Source organism: Rhineura floridana, chromosome 10 (genome assembly GCF_030035675.1).
Source record: "Rhineura floridana isolate rRhiFlo1 chromosome 10, rRhiFlo1.hap2, whole genome shotgun sequence".
NCBI classification, from domain to species: domain Eukaryota; kingdom Metazoa; phylum Chordata; class Lepidosauria; order Squamata; family Rhineuridae; genus Rhineura; species Rhineura floridana.
The window spans coordinates 17,901,897-17,919,752 of record NC_084489.1 but is presented as its reverse complement, the minus strand read 5'-3'; the positions used below and the strand labels follow the sequence as shown (position 1 = coordinate 17,919,752).

Below are 17,856 nucleotides of genomic sequence, written 5' to 3'. Positions count from 1 at the left end.
TCTCCCAGTTCATAGTGCTAGGATAGATAGAACTGTCCATGGGGGAGGAGGGGGGAAGGGGGAGGGGAGGGGGGAAGGGGGAGGGGATGGGGAGGGGGGAAGGGGGAGGGGATGGGGAGGGGGGAAGGGGGGAAGGGGGAGGGGATGGGAAGGGGGGAAGGGGGGAAGGGGGAGGGAATAGGAGAGAAGGTTTGATCATTTGCATGCTTTTTTAGTTCAGTGAGATTTAGCCCTGTGCAATCATGCTTAGGATAGATGAAACTGACCTGGGGGAGGGGCAGGGAGGGGAGGAGGAGGAGGGGAAGGGAGAAGATTGGATGGGGGGGGCACTGGACAGAGGGGAAGCCCCTTTCCTTTCCAAAAGAAAAAATTGGGAAAATATCATTTCTCAGGATTTCCCCCACCTTTTTATTCTACAGCAGGCACATGTAGCCTCCCACCCAAATTTAAAGCAAAGCTATCCCTGGCCACATCCATACCAGACTTTTATTTCACTTTAGACAGTCATGGCTTCTCCCAAAGAATCCTGGGAAGTGTAGTTAGTGAAGGGTGCTGTGAGTTGCTAGGAGATGCCCTGTTCCCCTCACAGAGTTTCAATCACAGAGGCTGACTATTAAACCACTCTGGCCACTGGAGCTCTGTCAGGGGAATAGGAGTCTCCTCTCAGCACCTTTCACAAACTATACTTCCCAGGATTCTTTGGGGGACGCCATGACTATCTCAAGTGAAATAAAGGTCTGGTGTGGGTGTGGCCCTCTGATTAGGCAACCCCAGCAGCTGTGAGTCTGGCTTTTAGAACAGTGATAGTTGGTTCTTACTGAGCATGCCCGACATTATCACTGAGTTCAATGCTAAATTTCTTAAATTAATTAAAAATCAGCCAGGCATTTTTTTAACTTTTAAACTTCAGAAGATTAAGGTTAGAGTATGGGGCAAGGTCAGTAATAGGTACTCTGTGAACATGGCTGATTTTTAATTAATTTCAACAGATTACGAGAACTCTGACAGAAAAAAGTCCAAAAGAGGTCTGCTTTTACTCTCTCTCTTTTTACACTTTGAGCTCTCGATCCTCTCTGACTTTGTGTATTGCCATGAAAATTTAAAGGGTTGTTAAGCAAGTGTTTCTGAGTTCAGGGCTATAAGTTTTGTAAGGTTTTGTTTTTAAATGAGCTTATGGGAAGCATCAGAATCGCATGGGGGTATTTTAGATTTAACATTGCGGAATGCAAAAAATCCATGCTGATTATAGTATACAGCCACTCTCATGGCTGTATAATTTACATAGCACTCTCATTCTGAGACTAGGTGTATTACTGTGGCATGAGCTTTCATAGACAGCATCCTATTTGATAAACTGTGAAAAAGACAGAAAATATGGCAGGTCAGTCACCCATTTACATAAATTGTGTATGTAATGGCAGTATGCTTCATTAATTGCAGAATAAAAACAACAGGATTAGGATAATGTAAATGATTATAAATATTTGAAAATCAAGTTGAAAACAAACACCCACATGAAATATAAAGCAAATCAATCTCCAAGTTTGTTAAAATGACTTTCCAAGTAAAAATGACAAAATGCCAGAAAAAGTTGAAGCGTCTCCTTAAGTAAATTACTGTTTAATAATGAAGTAAAATCTATTAGTTTTCCTCATTCTATATACCCAAGGTTCCAATGCGTAATTATTTTGAAATACTATATTACCGTATATTCCGGCGTATAAGACGACTGAGCGTATAAGACGACCCCCAACTTTTCCAGTTAAAATATAGAGTTTGGGATATACTCGCCCTGTCGTTTTATACATAAATGTGTGCAACTCAACTAAGGGAAAAATGCAGAAACAGAAAGTATTTCCCCCCTAAGCATAGAATATAGGGTTTTATTTTTCCAAAGATACAGTTCAAGCAACTATTATATGTAAACGGACAAAGAAAGGGGGGAGAGATCAACAAAGAAACATAGCTATGCCGATGCCTTGCTTGCAAGGTAAATCCTGAGGTCAAGAGAGATGTGCAAGGCAATCCTAAACAAATTTATTAGAGAGTATCCCCACACACTGAACTTAATGGGACTTACTTCTGAGTAAACATGCATAAGATTGCACTGTCAAGGGCCTGCCTAATTCTCCCATTACAATCAAAAGGACATAAAAGTGGATTGTGCCCATATTTTAAGATTATGGGTGCAATCTGAGAATAATTTACCCCCATTTCTTAGTAGGAAAGGACGGGAGGGGGGAGGCTGCTGTCCTTCAGGCGTGCATAAAGGAGTAGTCCGGTACTATGCATCCAAGGTAGGTCCCAGTAAATTCAGGGAGGTTTTCTCCTAGGTAAATGTCCTTAGGATAGCCGCGCGGGGGGAGGAGCAGCCTCGAGGACGAGCAAAGGGCGCCCTCGGGCGAGAGGACTACTCTGCGGCTGGCAGGAGGAGGAGGGAGGCGGGCTGCCGCTGCCGCCGCTCCCGCTCGCTCCTCCAGTCTGGCGTCTTTCGGCAGCAGGATATGGACTGGGGGGGGCACAAAGAAAAGCGGAGCCTGGAAGCTGGCATCACTCTACACTTTCAGTGCCTCTGCGGCGAAAGACCCCGGAAGGAACGGAAGCTGGAAGCTGTTCTACCTTTCCCTCTGGGGAAGGAAGGCGCCGCTCGCCCCGCCCCTCCTGGCTTGAAGCTCCTATTGGGTAGCCCGCTGCCCCGGAAGTGCTGGCCTGCGCTCGCCCTCGCTTCCGGAGAAGAGGGATGTCTGCAGAGTACGAGGCCGTCCAGCGGGGTCCTCTGCGCCTGAAGGGCGACGCCGGAGTGGCGCCCGCGGGGAAGCGGTAAGGGGCGCGCGGTGGAGCCCCGATGTTCTATCGGTGACGCTGAGCCGCCGTCTAGATAGTCCTAGAAGGGAAACTTCCTGTATGCGGAGGCAGGAGTTCCTGATACTCTTGATGCATTTGTCTTCCTTTGAGTGGCAGGCGGGTGTTCAGCGTTTATAAACGCTCATTCGGTCTCTCTGGACCGCGACGCTCTCTCTGGACGGTGGTTGCGACTGCTTCCACTCCCGCTGCAGCTTTTTTTTTTACTTAATTTTCCCGCTCTTTTTCAGCACCCGGCGTATAAGACGACCCCCGACTTTGGAGAAGATTTTCCGGGGTTAAAATGTCGTCTTATATGCCGGAATATACGGTAAATACATGTGTGTATCTCTTTATTTTCTGTATTAAAAACTTCAATAACTACATGGTTTCACAATGCATAGGGATCACTTTGTAAATGCTCATATAGTCCAATCACAGATATAATACCTTTTTGCACTTTTTAAAAACAGCACATGGTCATGTTCTATTTATATCTTGTTCAAAATAACAACACACAAACTATAAGAGACTCCAAAAGCATGCAGACTACTGACCCGAAACACTTAAACACTGTAAAAAAAATACCTTCATTTTTGTCTGGCGATGATGAACCTATGGCACAGAACAACAACTCAGTATGTAGTGTTTTTAAAATATATTTGTATATTTGATCATATCCTTTGGTCAATGATTGTATACTATGCACATGGCTTAATGTTATTAACAGGGTAAGAATGGCATATAGTAATACATACGCTGAGACTGAGACACAACTTTTGTTCGACTACGGCCTCTGGAATCGGTCTTCGAGTTTCCCATGCTAATAGAGGGTGTTGAAAGCTTGGTTCGCACACGTCCTATAAAGTAAAAACAACAGCACACACCATAGGTATTAAGAGAAATAATTCAGTGAACACGAAGAGCATTAAAGCAACCAACCTGTTGTTCTAACCAGGTATTTCAAAGATAGTTAGAATTGGAAATACTAAAACATACTGACTGGTGTAGATGTTACAGTCACAACTTTTCAAGAGACCAGAGGTAAAACTTTAATAGGAAATTGCACTGAGTGCAAAATTTTGCCAGACTGCACACCAGCAGTATTAGTGTGACTGTGTCAATTTTAGTTCTAATATATTAATCCATGTGAAAGCAGGATTTTCTCTCCCTTTTTCTGGCTTAAACATTTTGGGTTGTACCCAATGGTGTTGCTAAACTGATGGCAAAGCTTCCGTCAGCTATTTTCGGTGATGATGATGATTATTAACTTTATTTATACCCTGCCGTTTTTCCAAATTGGAACTCACGGTGGCTTCCAGATAAAAGACACATACAATTAAAAACCTATCAAAAATAAAAGCATATAATACATAAATGAATAAGTATAAACAGATATAATTAAAAAATGAACTCTAGTTTAAAATAGCATTAAACTGTTTCTAATAATTAAAAACCATAATAATAAAATCAGAATTAAAAAATAAACTGGCAAGAACAATATAATATCCGTTTGGGCCTATCCTTGGCTGCCTTCGGAATCAAAGGCTTGCTGAAATAAGAAAGTTTTTAACTGTCGGCGAAAGGACTGCAGGGAAGGGGTCATTCTTATCTCCCTAGGAAGGGAATTCCAAAGCCTAGGGGCCACCACCGAGAAGGCCCTATCTCGTATTCCCACTAGTTGTACTTGTGCGGATGTAGGTATTGAAAGAAGGGCCTCTCCTGAAGATCTCAGGGTCCGGGCAGGCACATAGAGTGCTATGCGATCTGACAAATAGCCTGATTCTCCTCTGTTGAAACTGTGTGTTGTCTCCTTAAGGGGAATAGTTTTGGTGTAACACAGGGAGAGGCCTAAAGGGGTATCTTTTTATGTAACTCCTATTGAATATTATGAAAAGTAAAAGCAACTAGGTTTTCCGGCCCTTTTTTCCTCTCTTCCTTTTCCTCACAGTTTGAGGAAGCAGAGGTTAGTTTTGTTGTAAGCCAAGTTTGTCAATTAATAAATATAATCAGTGTTAAAGGAGTCAAGTCTCCAAGAACCATTATTCTAGTTAAAATGACCTTCGCTGTTGCAATACCCTCTCCTCTACAGTCTCCATATCCCCCAAACCTGCTCCAGAGAGTTGGAGGACCCTGCAAAGCAAAGTTAGGGGAAATTGCTGAAAACTGCTTTTCTACCCATTCCACTGGCAGAAGTCTTGTTATTAGTGGAGCAACAGTTGTGGATACAACCATATATTTGTTTTTGCTACTGATCTAAGACTACTGCCCAAACAGTTAAGAGATATAAAGTCTAATACAACGATAGTTTATAATTGTTTTTATATGGATAAGTCTTACACTTTTCTTTTGGTAAGCTCTATTTTAGAAGGAGAAACAGGAAAACAATGCATATGCAAATCTATTGAAGCAAAACCACCAAACCCTACCCTATTTTCCATACTCAAGCAGGATCAAAGAATCATACAATAGTAGAGTTGGAAGGGGCCTATAAGGCCATCAAGTCCAACCCTTTGCTCAATGTAGGAATCCAACTTAAACCATACCCGACAGGTGGCTGTTCAGCTGCCTATTGAATGCCTCCAGTGTTGGGGAGCCCACCACCTGCCTAGGTCATTGGTTCCATTGTTGTACCCCTGTAAACAGGAAGTTTTTCCTGATGTTCAGTCAAAATCTGGTTTCCTGAAACTTGAGCCATTATTCTGTGTTCTACACTCTGAGATGATCCAGCAGAGATCCGAACTCTCCTCTGTGTGAAAACCTTTCAAGTACTTGGAAGAGTGCTGTTATATCTCCCTTAGCCAAGTTCTTTCAGCGTCTCCTCATAGGGCTTTGTTTCCACTCCTTTGATCATCCTCATTGTCCTCCACTGAACCTGTTCCAATTTGTCTACATCCTTCTGAAAGTGAAGTGTCCAGAACTGGACGCAGTGTTCAACCAGTGCCGAACAGAGTGGAACTAGTACTTCACACAATTTGGAAACTATACTTCTGTTAATGCAGCCTAATATAGCATTTGCCTTTTTTGCAGCCACATTGCACTGTTGGCTCATATTCAGCTTGTGAAAAACAACAATTCAAGGATCCTTCTTCTATGTAGTATTGCTAAGCCACGTATCCCCCAGTTTATAACTGTGCATTTGGTTTCTTTTTCCTAGGTGTAGAACTTTGCACTTATTCCTGTTAAATTTCATTCTGTTGTTTTCAGCCCAATGCTCCAGCCTATCAAGATCACTCTGAATTTTGTTTCTGTCTTCCAAGGTATTAGCTATACCTCCCCATTTTGTATAATCTGAAAATTTGGTAAGTGTTCCCTGCACCTCCACATCCAAGTCATTAATAAAAATGTTGAAGAGCACTGGGCCCAAGACCTAGCCCTGCAGTACCCCACTCATTACCTCCCCTCACTTTGAGAAGGAAGCATTTATAAGGACTCTTTGAGTATGATTCAGTAGCCAACTGTGGCTTCACCTGATAGCTGTTCCATCCAGACCACATTTAGCTAGCTTGCTAATCATAATATCATGGGGCACTTTGCCAAAAGCTTTGCTGAAATCGAGATATATTATGTCCACAGCATTCTCACAGTCAAACAGGAAGGTTACTCGATCAAAAAATAAGATTAGTCTGACAGAATTTGTTCTTGATAAATCCATGATGGCATCTAGTAATCACTGCATTCTTTTCAAGGTGCTTACAGATTGACAGTTTTATAATCTGCTCTGGAATTTTCCCAGGAATTGATGTCAGGCTGACTGGTTTGTAGTTCCCCGGTTCCTCCTTTTTTGCTCTTTTTTTGAAGATAGGGACAACATCAGCCCTCGTCCAGTCATCCGGCACTTCACCCATCCTCCACAATTTCACAAAGAAAATAGACAGCAGTTCTGACAGCTCTTCAGCCAGTTCCTTCAATACTCTAGGATGCAGGTTCATCAGGCTCTGCAGATTTGAACTCATTCAAAGTGATTAGGTATTCCTTGACCATTTGTCCCTCAATTTCAAGCTGCAATCCTGCCCCTTCAAGTTTGCCAGGAGAGTCATAGACCCTCTTTTGGAAGAAGACTGAGCCAAAGTAGGAATTGAGCACTTCTGCCTTTTCTTTGTTATGTTATCATTTTGTTATCCTCATGTCTTTTACTATGGATGTACCTGTAGAAAGCTTTTTTGCTGCATCTCGCACTAACCTCAGCTCATTCTCAGCTTTAGCTTTCCTGACACCATCCTTGCAATTCCGTGCTACCTGGTCTGTACTCTTCCACTGTGGCTTGGCCTTCCTTCCACTTCCTGTATGTGTCCTTTTTTGTTTTCAGGTCATCTCTAAGCTTTTTGTGAAGCCACATTGGCTTCTTTTGCTGTCTTCCCTCTTTATCTGTTGTTGAAATTGTTTGTAATTGTGCCTGTAGAAAAGACATTTGGTCTTACCATAAAATGGTTTTCTCTGTGCATGTCAAAAGCTGATCTCATGTGGGTAGCTATCGCCACCTAGCGGTTGAAGGCAAAAGAGTGCTAAATAGTTTTTTTTTAACAAGGACTTCCTGCTGTGTGCAGCTCCTTATTTCAGTTTTTGATAACAAGCCAACCAACAGGAGGAAAGAACAAAGAGAAATAATAGGAACCATCGACATGAAACAGGAGACAACAGCACTCATACGCTCTCTGCTGTAAGCCTAAGATGAAAAAGACAGTGATGGCAGCCCAGCTCTCCTAGGGAGTGGCCCTGAGATCAGCTTTTGACATGCACAGAGAAAACCGTTTTACGGTAAGACCAAATGTCTTTTCTCCTGTGCATGGAAAAGCTGATCTCAGGTGGGGCATACCAAAGCTGACCCATGTAGGGTGGGAACATCACTGGGCTGATTACACTACTGATTTGGGAGTACGTGCTGTAGCACTCTCCTCCCAAAAGCTGCCTCTGCTGATGCATATGTGTTAATCTTATAGTGTTTAATAAATGTATTAGGTACAGCCCATGTAGCTGCTCTACAAATCTCTGTGATAGATGCGAGGCGTGAGAATGCTGCTGATGTGGCTGCTGCCCTAGTTGAGTGGGCCACTATCCTGGCCAGCTGGGATAACTTTAGAGAGGCATAGGCCAGTGTGATACATGCCTTGATCCACCTAGCAAGCGTGGATGAAGACACTTTCTTCCCTAAAGACGCTGCTTGGAAGGAGACAAACTATCTGTCCGGCGGAGATCTTTCGTTTTAGAGATATACACTTTCAGGGCTCTTCGCACATCCAGTGAATGCCATGCTTTCTCTGTGGGGTGAATGGGATTAGGACAAAAAGGAAGTACCAGCTCTTGCTGACAGTAGAAGGTAGACAGTTCTTTAGGACGAAAAGAAGGGACAGTATGTAGGACTACTCTATCCTTATGAAACACACAGAAATTCTTGTCAACAGACAGCATTCAACTCACTCTCTGGGCCGAAGTAATGGCCACAAGGAACAAGACCTTAAAGGATAGGAGACGTAGGGAAATTTGACTTAGGAGTTCAAAAGGGAGCTTTTGTAGGGCCGTTAACACCTTATGTAGATCCCAAATTGGGTAACAATGGATTGTAGGAGGTGCCGATGCCATTCCCTCATGCAGAAAACACCTGAGTAACGAATGACATCCCAGCGGTTTCTCCGGAGATGTAGACAGAACCACCGAAAGGGCTGAAGCCTGGCATCTGAGAGTGTTTGGCCTAAGACCCAAGGACAAGCCATCCTGTAGGAAACAGAGAATGTTGTTTATACCACCTTTCCTTGGAATTAAACCCTTCTTTTGGAACCACATTGAGAAGGCTTTCCATGTAGTCTCATATATTCCAGTTGTGGAAGGGCGTCTTGAGGCCATCATAGTTTCCACCACTTGAGCTGGAATGCCTAATTTTAAGAGGCATTGCCTCTCAATCTCCAGACATGAAGTGCCAGCCATCCCGGGTCTGGGTGAAGAAGCTGTCCCTGTGACAGTAGGTCTTTCCTGAGGGGAATTTGCCACGGAGGATCGATCGACAGATCGACGAGTTCCGAGAACCAGAGTCTCCTTGGCCACCAGGGAGCTATCAGTAGAACTCTTACTCTTTCAGCTCGGATCTTTTGAAGTACCCTGGGAATGATCAGAAGAGGTGGGGAGCTGTAGAGATGTCCTTGGGGCCACTGGAACGCCAGAGCATCTATGTCTTCTGCCTCTGGTGTCACGTATGTGGAGAAAAATCTTTTCACCTGGTGGCTGAGGTGTGTGGCAATAGGTCCATCTCGACTCTGCCAAAGCGTCTCACTATTTCCTGAAAGGCCAATGGTTGAAGCTTCCATTCTCCCTGATGCACCTTCTGTCTGCTGAGCAAATCTGCTTGGCAACTGTCCTCCCCCTTGAGGTATTCCATGAGGATTGAGTCCACGTGTGTTTCCGCCCACTGGAATAGCAGGGCAGCTTCCTTCTGTAGTTGTGGGGAGCGTGTGCCTCCCTGATGATTCAAATGTGATTTGGCCAATACATTGTCTGTCCTGACCAGCACCACCCCCAACCGTTTGTTCTCTGCAAGTGCTTCAGGGCTAGCCTAATTGCAAGAAGCTCCAGAAGATTGATTGGAAGTACTGACTCCTGTGGTGACCAAGTCCCTTGTATTATCTGGCTGTCGCAAATGGCTCCTCAGCCTGTCAGGCTGGCATCTGAGGTGATCAGGGTCCATGGAGGGTCCTGGAATGACACTCTCCTTAGTAGATTGGGTTTGTGCACCCACCATAGCAGGGAGCGACGGACCACTGGTGAAAGTGCTACCTTCTGGTGACGCTTGCCCGCAATGTTGCTTTGAAAAGGCAGTAGCGCCCACTGGAGTGGTCGAGAGTGGTGACGTCTCCATGGTGTAGTCTGATAGGTTGAGACCACCAACCTCAAGATACCTGCCAGATGCATAAGATCCACCCAAGGCGAAGATAGGAGCTGTGTGACAGCTGTAATTATGTTGTCTACTCTGTCTTGAGCTAACATTATGAGTCCCTGCTGTGAATCTATGGTGGCCCCCAAATGTATTATGCGGTGGGTTGGACAAAGCTGGCTCCTGGTTTGGTTGACAAGGAAGTCATGATCCTTGAAGCATGCTAGGGTGATGTGCAGATCTTCCCAAGCCTCGTGGAGGGATGGAGACCAGAGCAGAAAGTTGTCCAGGTAAGGAAAGACATGGACCCCCTGTGTCCTGAGGTGTGCCACCAGAGCAACCCTGATCTTCATGAATACGCTGGGGGCAGATGCCAGACCGAAGGGCATGGCCCTGTACTGAAAGTGATCCTCCCCCACTGCAAACCGGAGGTAACGTCTGTGAGCCAGAAAAACAGGGGCATGCGGATAGGCCTCCTTCAGATAGATCGATGAAAGGAAGTCTCCCTTTCTCAATGCCTACTTGATGGACAGTAAAGTTTCCATGCGGAACATGCAGTATTTTATGAATTGATCTAAGTTCTTCAAATCAAGTACCGCCCTGAAAGATCAGTCTTTTTTTGCGACGGTGAAGAATACTAAGTAGATTCCAGAAAATATCTCGCCTGTTGGAATGGGCTCTATTGCTGCAATCTGCAGAAGGTGGGCAATCGCTTGAAGAGTCCTTTCCCACTTGTCCAGAGACATTGAGAGAGGGAAGGGGATAAACTTCGTTGGAGGGAGAGAGGAGAATTCCAGTCTCAGTCCGTATCTGGGGGTGTGCAGTACCTACTGGTCCGAAGACGTGTCCTTCCACCGGTGGGCAAAGTGTTGAAGGTGTCCTCCCACCTGAGGAATCCTGGCGTCAGAATTGATGCTTATTCCCCCAAGACTGGGATCCAAAACACGATCTATTGGGGAAAGGTTGTTGGCTTTTAGACTGGGTACGTTGTCTATTCCAGAAGGGACAGCCGGTACGGGACTCCATTGCTCTTCCGAATGCCCTGATGCCTTGAAACGGCTGGGAGGACAAATAAGGATGGAAAGGTCTATGGAAGAATCTTTTGTTGTCTCATTTTTTGGCAGAAGGCATAGCTTTCTTCTTTTCCTTCGACTCCAAGACCCCAGCTAGGGTGTCATCGCCAAATAGTTTGCCACCCACATAGGGCTCAGATGCGAGATTAGAGTGGGCTGCAGGATAGGCCTCCCAATGGCATAACCATAGAGTCCTTTGAGTGAAAACACTCACTGCTAATGACCTTGCCAAAAACTCCATGGCATCCATGGATGCATCTGCCATAAAGGTCACTCCTCTCGAGATTTGCAGAAAAGACTTTCGGATTCAAGCCGGTTTCTGCTGTGGGCCATCCAATAGGTCCTCTAGCCACAGCAGGGATGTTCTTGTGAAGACCAAGGAGGCTGCTGCTGCTCTGATGGAGAGCACACTGGCCTCATGAATCCTCTTAAGGCCTAGATCCAGCTTGCACTCTGACGGATCCTTGAGGTGGGCATTCGAGTCTGTCGGGTTCAAGGACGGATTAATAAATCGACTATGGGGGCGCCAACCAGAGGAACCTTGAGTTGGTCCATGATGTGTTGTTCCAACATATAGTATTTGTTGGCAGTTGCAACTGATTTCTTGAACTGCAGCGGGGTATCAAATTAGGACTTGATCACTTTAGGCAACAGTGATAGAAGTTTTAGCACCCTTGACTTGGGTTTTGGGTCTGGACGCACAGCCGAAATTCTAGATGCTGAGGGAGCTGGAGGATCTTACAGAGAATTTAGGTTCAGAGCTTCCATTGCCTTGCACCAGAGTAGAAGGAAATGACCATCCTGGAAAATCCTATTGGTCACTGCTTCCTCTGACTCCGAATCTCCACTCCATTCTTCCTCATCGAGGACAATCAGCCCATTGTCTGGGTCCACTGTTGCCTCCTCCTGAGGTTGAGGATGCCTGCCCTGTGGGGTGGCATAAGGGTCCTGAGATGCCCTGCCCAGTGGTTGAGGCGCGTTTGAAGAGCGGTGTGTAGTGAGGCCCTGCACCACTTGCGCTTTTGAAGGTGGCAGAGTGGGTGCTATGGCTGGTGTGTCCTGTGTGGGGTGTCAAGCCTCAGCCACTGATGTGGAAAGGTCTCTTGCTAGATCCATTAGGAAATAATCTCTCAGCTGTTCCTTTAATTGTTGTAGCATGTGCAGTGATAACTGAAACTGTAGAGGTTGAGCATGAGAACAGTATGGGTAGTGCACCACCCCCTGAACTTGGAGTTCCTGACATGAAGAGGGTGAAAAGAAGGATGCTTCACCCCTCTTCTCCTGTAACGCTTGGCGAGACGTAGCTGTCTCGAGGAAGCCTTCAAACTCCTCAGGAGAAGACGATTTAGAAAAAGTCACCCTAGGACCTGGTTGGATAGGCACAACTTCCATTATAGAGTGGGGTTGAAGTGACTTATGTTTTTTCGGTGGGTGGTCCAATTTGCGTGTTGCCTTCCCATGGGGGCAAACCACGCTGCGGGTCTTATGGGGGCTAAGGGCTGTGATAATAGATGGGCCATGTGCTGATGAGCTGCGCCCCCCGAATATGCTTCTCACACTGCTGGAGCATCCCGCTGAGGCCTTCAGTGGGTAAGAAGATGGAGGAGGGGGTGGCAGGCATTTGGCATCCTGGGGAGCACGCTGCAAGAGGCGTCCCTCGTCACGCCGTGAAAGGAGGAGGCTGGTCAGGTGATTGCCAGTAGGCAGGCACAGACATGCCTGAGAAACAAGGGTGGTGGTGGGGTAGAGTCCAATGAAGAAGACAGTGGTCTTGCAGCTGAAGCAGTGGGATGGCTGCTTTGCGGTTGGCTCAGTGCCACCACAAAGTCCCGGAGGGGGGACAAATGTAAAATGACAGCCCCCCCCTTTCTAAACAAGATACACATAGGAAAACAGTAAAGGAAGGAAAAGATACAGACACACAATAGGAAAAAAAAACCAAACTGTACAGGTCTGAATGCAGAGAGGAGCTAGATCAACCGTTCTTGGTGAAAGGCAGAAGAGAAACTGAAATAAGGAGCTGCACAGAGTAGGAAGTCCTTGTAAAAAAAACAAAACTCTTTAGCACTCTTCTGCCTTCAACCGCTAGGTGGAGCTAGCTACCCACCTGAGATCAGCTTTTCCATGAGCAGGAGAATTTCCTTTTTTAGAAACTACCACCCATCTTAGACTCCTTTTCTCATTAGTGTGGTTTGCCATGGAACCTTACTTACAATTGTTCCGAGTTTATTAAAATGGACTTTCCTGAAGTCCATGGTATGCGTATGGCTACTCTCAGCTTTTGCTTCCTTTAAAATCAAGAACTCAAGTATAATATGGTCACTTTCCCTAGAGTTCCCATAACTGCCACTCCATCCACTAAGTCACCTCTACAGGATGTGCACTTCTCTTTTCTCAAAGCACTAAGATTCAAATGGCTTTGAAACTATTCAGGAAATTTGCACTACAGTGAAAAGATTAGCAAGATAGATTAGAGGTAGTACAAGCATGGGGAAGCTGTGTCTATCCAGGCATTTTATGGACTCTACCTCTCATCAACCCACCCAAGTATGGCCAGTGGTCATGGAACATGGGAGTTGTGGTCCAGCAACAACTGAAGGGCAGGATGTTTAGGGTTAAGGAGACAATATTCTGCATTTTGGTCGCCAACACCCTATTAAACTAAATGCTAAAGTGAGAGTAGTAGTAAATATTGTTGAATATTAAAATAAAAGCAAAGTAGATAGATCAATACAGTTTGGTGCATAGTCTCAGACTTTTTAGACTACATACAGAAGGACTTATTCACCAAGCAGAAGTCCACCAAATCTATAAAAGGAGAGTCAGTTCTTTTTTTAAATGTTTACTCAGCTATTAGAAAGTCAGTTTTTAATGTTATTTACTCAGCCATTAGAAAGCAATGTTATACACATAAGTTTATTATGCACAAATAAGTTTGGCTAAACCAAACACAATCACACCCATGCAATGACAGTATCTCTGCCATCTACTGCAACAGTTAGAAGGTGTGTAAATGCACAGACTTTGACTTGCAAAAGGCAGGAATACAGAGTGCCACCATTTTGTTATGACGGTAAAGGACCAGAAAGACATGATCCAACTTCTACTATAATAATAATAATAATAATACTAACAAATCCAAATGGCAATTGTTCTGATTTTTCTGTATCTATAGGTTTGCTTATCGGTGCTAAAGATAGGATGGCACATTGGTTAACTGGCAGTCACATTGTAAACAGAACACCTATATGACATGGTCAAATATTGTCAAATATTTCAAGAATGTCACTGTAGATGGTGGTGATGATTTTGATTTATTACCCACCTTTCACCCTAAGGTATCAGGGCAGGTTACAACAATTTAAAAATACAACATTAAAAACAGTTTAAAATAAATCACTATTGCAAGAATAGGGTGGGACCTAAATATATACACCCCAAGTGTCAAAGGGTAGGGCAAAGAGGTGTGTCTTCAGTAAACAATGAAAACTGAATAGTGAAGGTCCCACCTCTGCGGGGAGGGAGTTCCACAACTTAGGGGCTGCCACAGAGACTGCCCTGCTCTGGACCACCACGACCTGAGCTTCTGAAAGCGGTGGAACTATCAAGAGGGCCCCATCTGCTGTCCTTAACATCTGAGAGAGTCTGTAGTAAAAGAGGCAGTCTTTCAGATATTTGGGGCCTAAGTCATTTAGGGCTTTTATTTCATTAGGGTGTAATTTGTTAGCAAGGGTAGGAGTGAGAGCATCTGCCCTGCAGCATTTAGAGGAAAAACAAACAGCACAAACAAAACTTTCCCACTGGCTACAACTGCACGCATCTCCAAGCAGAAACACAAGTAGTTATCAGTGACAAAGGCCACTGCCTAATGGCTACAGCGTTCAACTAGCATCAGAGAGATCCAGATTTACTCAGTCAAGAAGCTCATTAGGTGATATTGGGCCAGTCACAGAACTGAACTCAAACTAACCTGCCCAACAGGGCTGTTGTGAAGATACAGCTATGCCTTTTTGTCTTGAGCTCCCTGGGGAAAGTAAAATGTAACAAAATGAATAGGACATTCCAAATTTTAAAAAAGTTGTATCATTGTTTCACAACAGGAGCTATTCTAATTACAAAAAAATAAATAAATGAGACAACTATTAAACTTGTTGATGAGCATCATATTTGTCTTCTCATAAAGTTAATGCTTTAAAGATATTTGACAATACTTGATCACAACTTGAATGGTCAATGACCAACTCTAGATAAATACTTGAAAGCCAAGAGAAATTTCAAATCCAAATAAATAGTAGCACCTGCTTCCCAAAAGCATGAAAATGTCTAACATGTTGAAATTTCTACCAAAAAACTTGGCACATCTAAAATAAAATGAGAACCAATACATTTTTGGTGTGAATGGTTACGTGAAACAACATAAATACAAGATTTTGCAAATAAATATTCAGCAACAAACATTTATTAGGCAAGCCAGCTAAAATATTAGCCCTGACGGCCACATAATGGACAGTACACTGTATACAATGCTATTTTTATGATAATGAAAATATAAGATGGAAGCATTTGATTTGTAGAAGATTCATTCTCTTACCATCTTCAGAAGCTGATCCTAAATGGGAACAATATTAAAACAATGATATTCTAAACAAATTATATATTTGTATATTTGGTAAGCGATCACTCTTTGGCTTCCTAAGTGCATATACAATAGAAGTGTATTATGTGAGACTGAATTCTACTCTACTGCACTTTTAATCCAGTTACCCTGTAAAATCGGAAGTTACATTCTTTATCAGAGGAAAAATTCGGTATTTCACCTATCCACTAGAATGATACTTATCCACGAGCCATAATTGCTTAAACTACTTTCTGTCATAGCTGTACAACAGATTTAGAGCAATGTGCAGAAATAGATATACCAACAGAAAGGCTCACACAACTAAATCCAGAACAAGCTTCAAAACTAGTTCTACTATATTAGGAGGCCATGGAAACCTTGGACATCAAATAAAAGCAACGTTTTCACACTAAATGCATTATGAACTCACTAATCTTGTCAAATCCTTACACAGAGAGTGATCTCCATCTAAGAGCACTTTTTTTGGCTTGGGCTCATTGAGGTTGATCTTTGTAGGACTGAACCAGCCTATAATTTAACAATATATTGTAAGCAATTATATTTCCTGGTTACACTTTTAGTCAAAATTCCAGACACAGTCCTTTGGCTTGTAAATCACTGGGAGGCAGGCTATTGCAGAGCTAGAGGGTATGATGTAAGAAAAGGAATGTTTTCATCTTAATTCAGCTTGCTACCTCACATTAGACAATGGCATTGAGAGAAGGGGTGGGAAGAGAACCCTAGTTATGGCTTTCAAATTAAAAGGAAGCCAGCTACTGCAGAGTAAATAAATACAACATATAGTAGGCGCAGAGGCTTCAGCAATGCATAACAGTAGTCTAACTAGGACAATGACTTTTGGTATTAAAAATGGGGAGGTAAAAGCAAGTTCAAAGTCCTATGTGAAATGTTAGAGAGTATTATGTAAACACAGCTTAATTAAATTGGAAAGTGCTTTCGTTCTCTAAAACTATTGTCCAATGAAAAGGATGCAGTAAAAAGACAGAATGACAAATGTGCCAACATCACATGTGCAACTAGGGCTGAGATATTACTGACTTGGCTCTGACTTCACTACTGCAACTGCTATCCCAATTGTATGAGAGCTGATGCGGGTTGTAGTTGATGAAAACACTCCAGCTGTCATGGAAGACTGTAAACCATTATTTTCATTTGACACATCATAACACTAAGTCTGACAAGTACTCATTGTCCCCAAGGCCATCCCAGTGCATTAGAATTTGGGATCCAGATCTTTTAGGTTTCAACTTTTTCTTTCAGGTCTACTATTCTATCACAAAGTCACAAGAGCTGACAGAAAAATATTTTGGAAGTTGGAAGTATCCTGGTTTATATGCTAGTTATTATATATTCATGCATACAAACAAATGGCTATCACCCTGACCTCAACTTTGCAAAACGTTACAATAATACTTAGCATGTCTAACTCTGCTCTGGATTGCAGCCAACTGCACTGAATATTGGCTAAAGCTCAAGTTGAAACACACACACAGAGGATTGTATTCAACTACGTCCTACTCAGCATAGACCCATGAAATTAATGAACCTAAGTTAGTAATGTCTATTAACTCAGAGTCTACTCTGAGTGGGATGAGCTTTGAATACCACCCAAAAGAACAGAAGAGCCTGATCTAGTCCAGCGTTCTGTTCTCACAGTGGCCAACCACTTGCCCTTGGGAAGCCTGCAAGCAGGACCTGAGTGCAAAGAGCACTCTCCTTTCTTGTGGTTTCCAGCAACTTGTATTTGGAAGCATACTTCCTCTGCCTATGGAGGCAGAGCACAGTTATCATGGCTAGTAGCCATTGATAGACTAATTCTCCATGAATTTGTCTAATCCTCTTTTAAAACCATCCAAGTTGGTAGCCATCGCTGCTTTTTGTGGGAGCAAATTACATAGTTTAACTATGCACTGTGTGAAGTATTTTCTTTTGTCTGTCCTGAATCTTCCAACATTCAGCTTCAATGGATGTCCATGAGTTCTAGTATTATGAGAGAGGGAGATTTTCCCCCCTCTATCCACTTTCTCCATGCCATGCATAATTATATATACTTCTATCATGTCAACTCTTACTTGCTTTTTCTCTAAACTCAAAACCCCCAAATGCCATAAATTTATATAACAGCATTATGGTATTGGCAGTTTTATTTTCAATACCTTTCCTAATGATCCCTGGCATGGAATTTGCCTTTATCACAGCTGCAACACTGAGTTGACATCTTTATTGAGCTATCCACCACAACCCCAAGATCTTGTTCTTATTGGAGCTCTTTGCAATCCCTTTGTTTAAAAAACCCTTAACAATTTAGTATCATCAGCAAATTTGCCCACCTCACTGCCCACCACAACTTTAGTTCATTTATGAACAAGTTAAAAAGCATAGTTCCAATACTGATCCTTGGATGACTCTACTTTCTACATCCCTCCATTGGGAGAACTGCC

The 17,856-nt window shown here is 43.5% G+C and overlaps 1 protein-coding gene across 10 annotated transcripts in view; it reads right to left on the bottom strand.

Annotated features, from left to right (window-relative positions):
• The window catches only part of CLASP2 (cytoplasmic linker associated protein 2), a 232,004-nt gene that overhangs the window by 85,409 nt on the left and 128,739 nt on the right, over positions 1 to 17,856 (bottom strand). For 5 of the 10 annotated variants that reach the window (XM_061587096.1, XM_061587086.1, XM_061587088.1 and 2 more), the window contains 3 exons: positions 14,747 to 14,800; positions 3,600 to 3,701; positions 3,430 to 3,456 (listed from right to left, as the gene is read on the bottom strand). In XM_061587096.1, coding sequence (XP_061443080.1) covers positions 3,430 to 3,456; positions 3,600 to 3,701; positions 14,747 to 14,800 — 183 coding nt within the window. The remainder of the gene's footprint in view (positions 1 to 3,429; positions 3,457 to 3,599; positions 3,702 to 14,746; positions 14,801 to 17,856) is intronic. The other 5 variants (XM_061587087.1, XM_061587090.1, XM_061587091.1 and 2 more) reach the window with 3 other exon arrangements.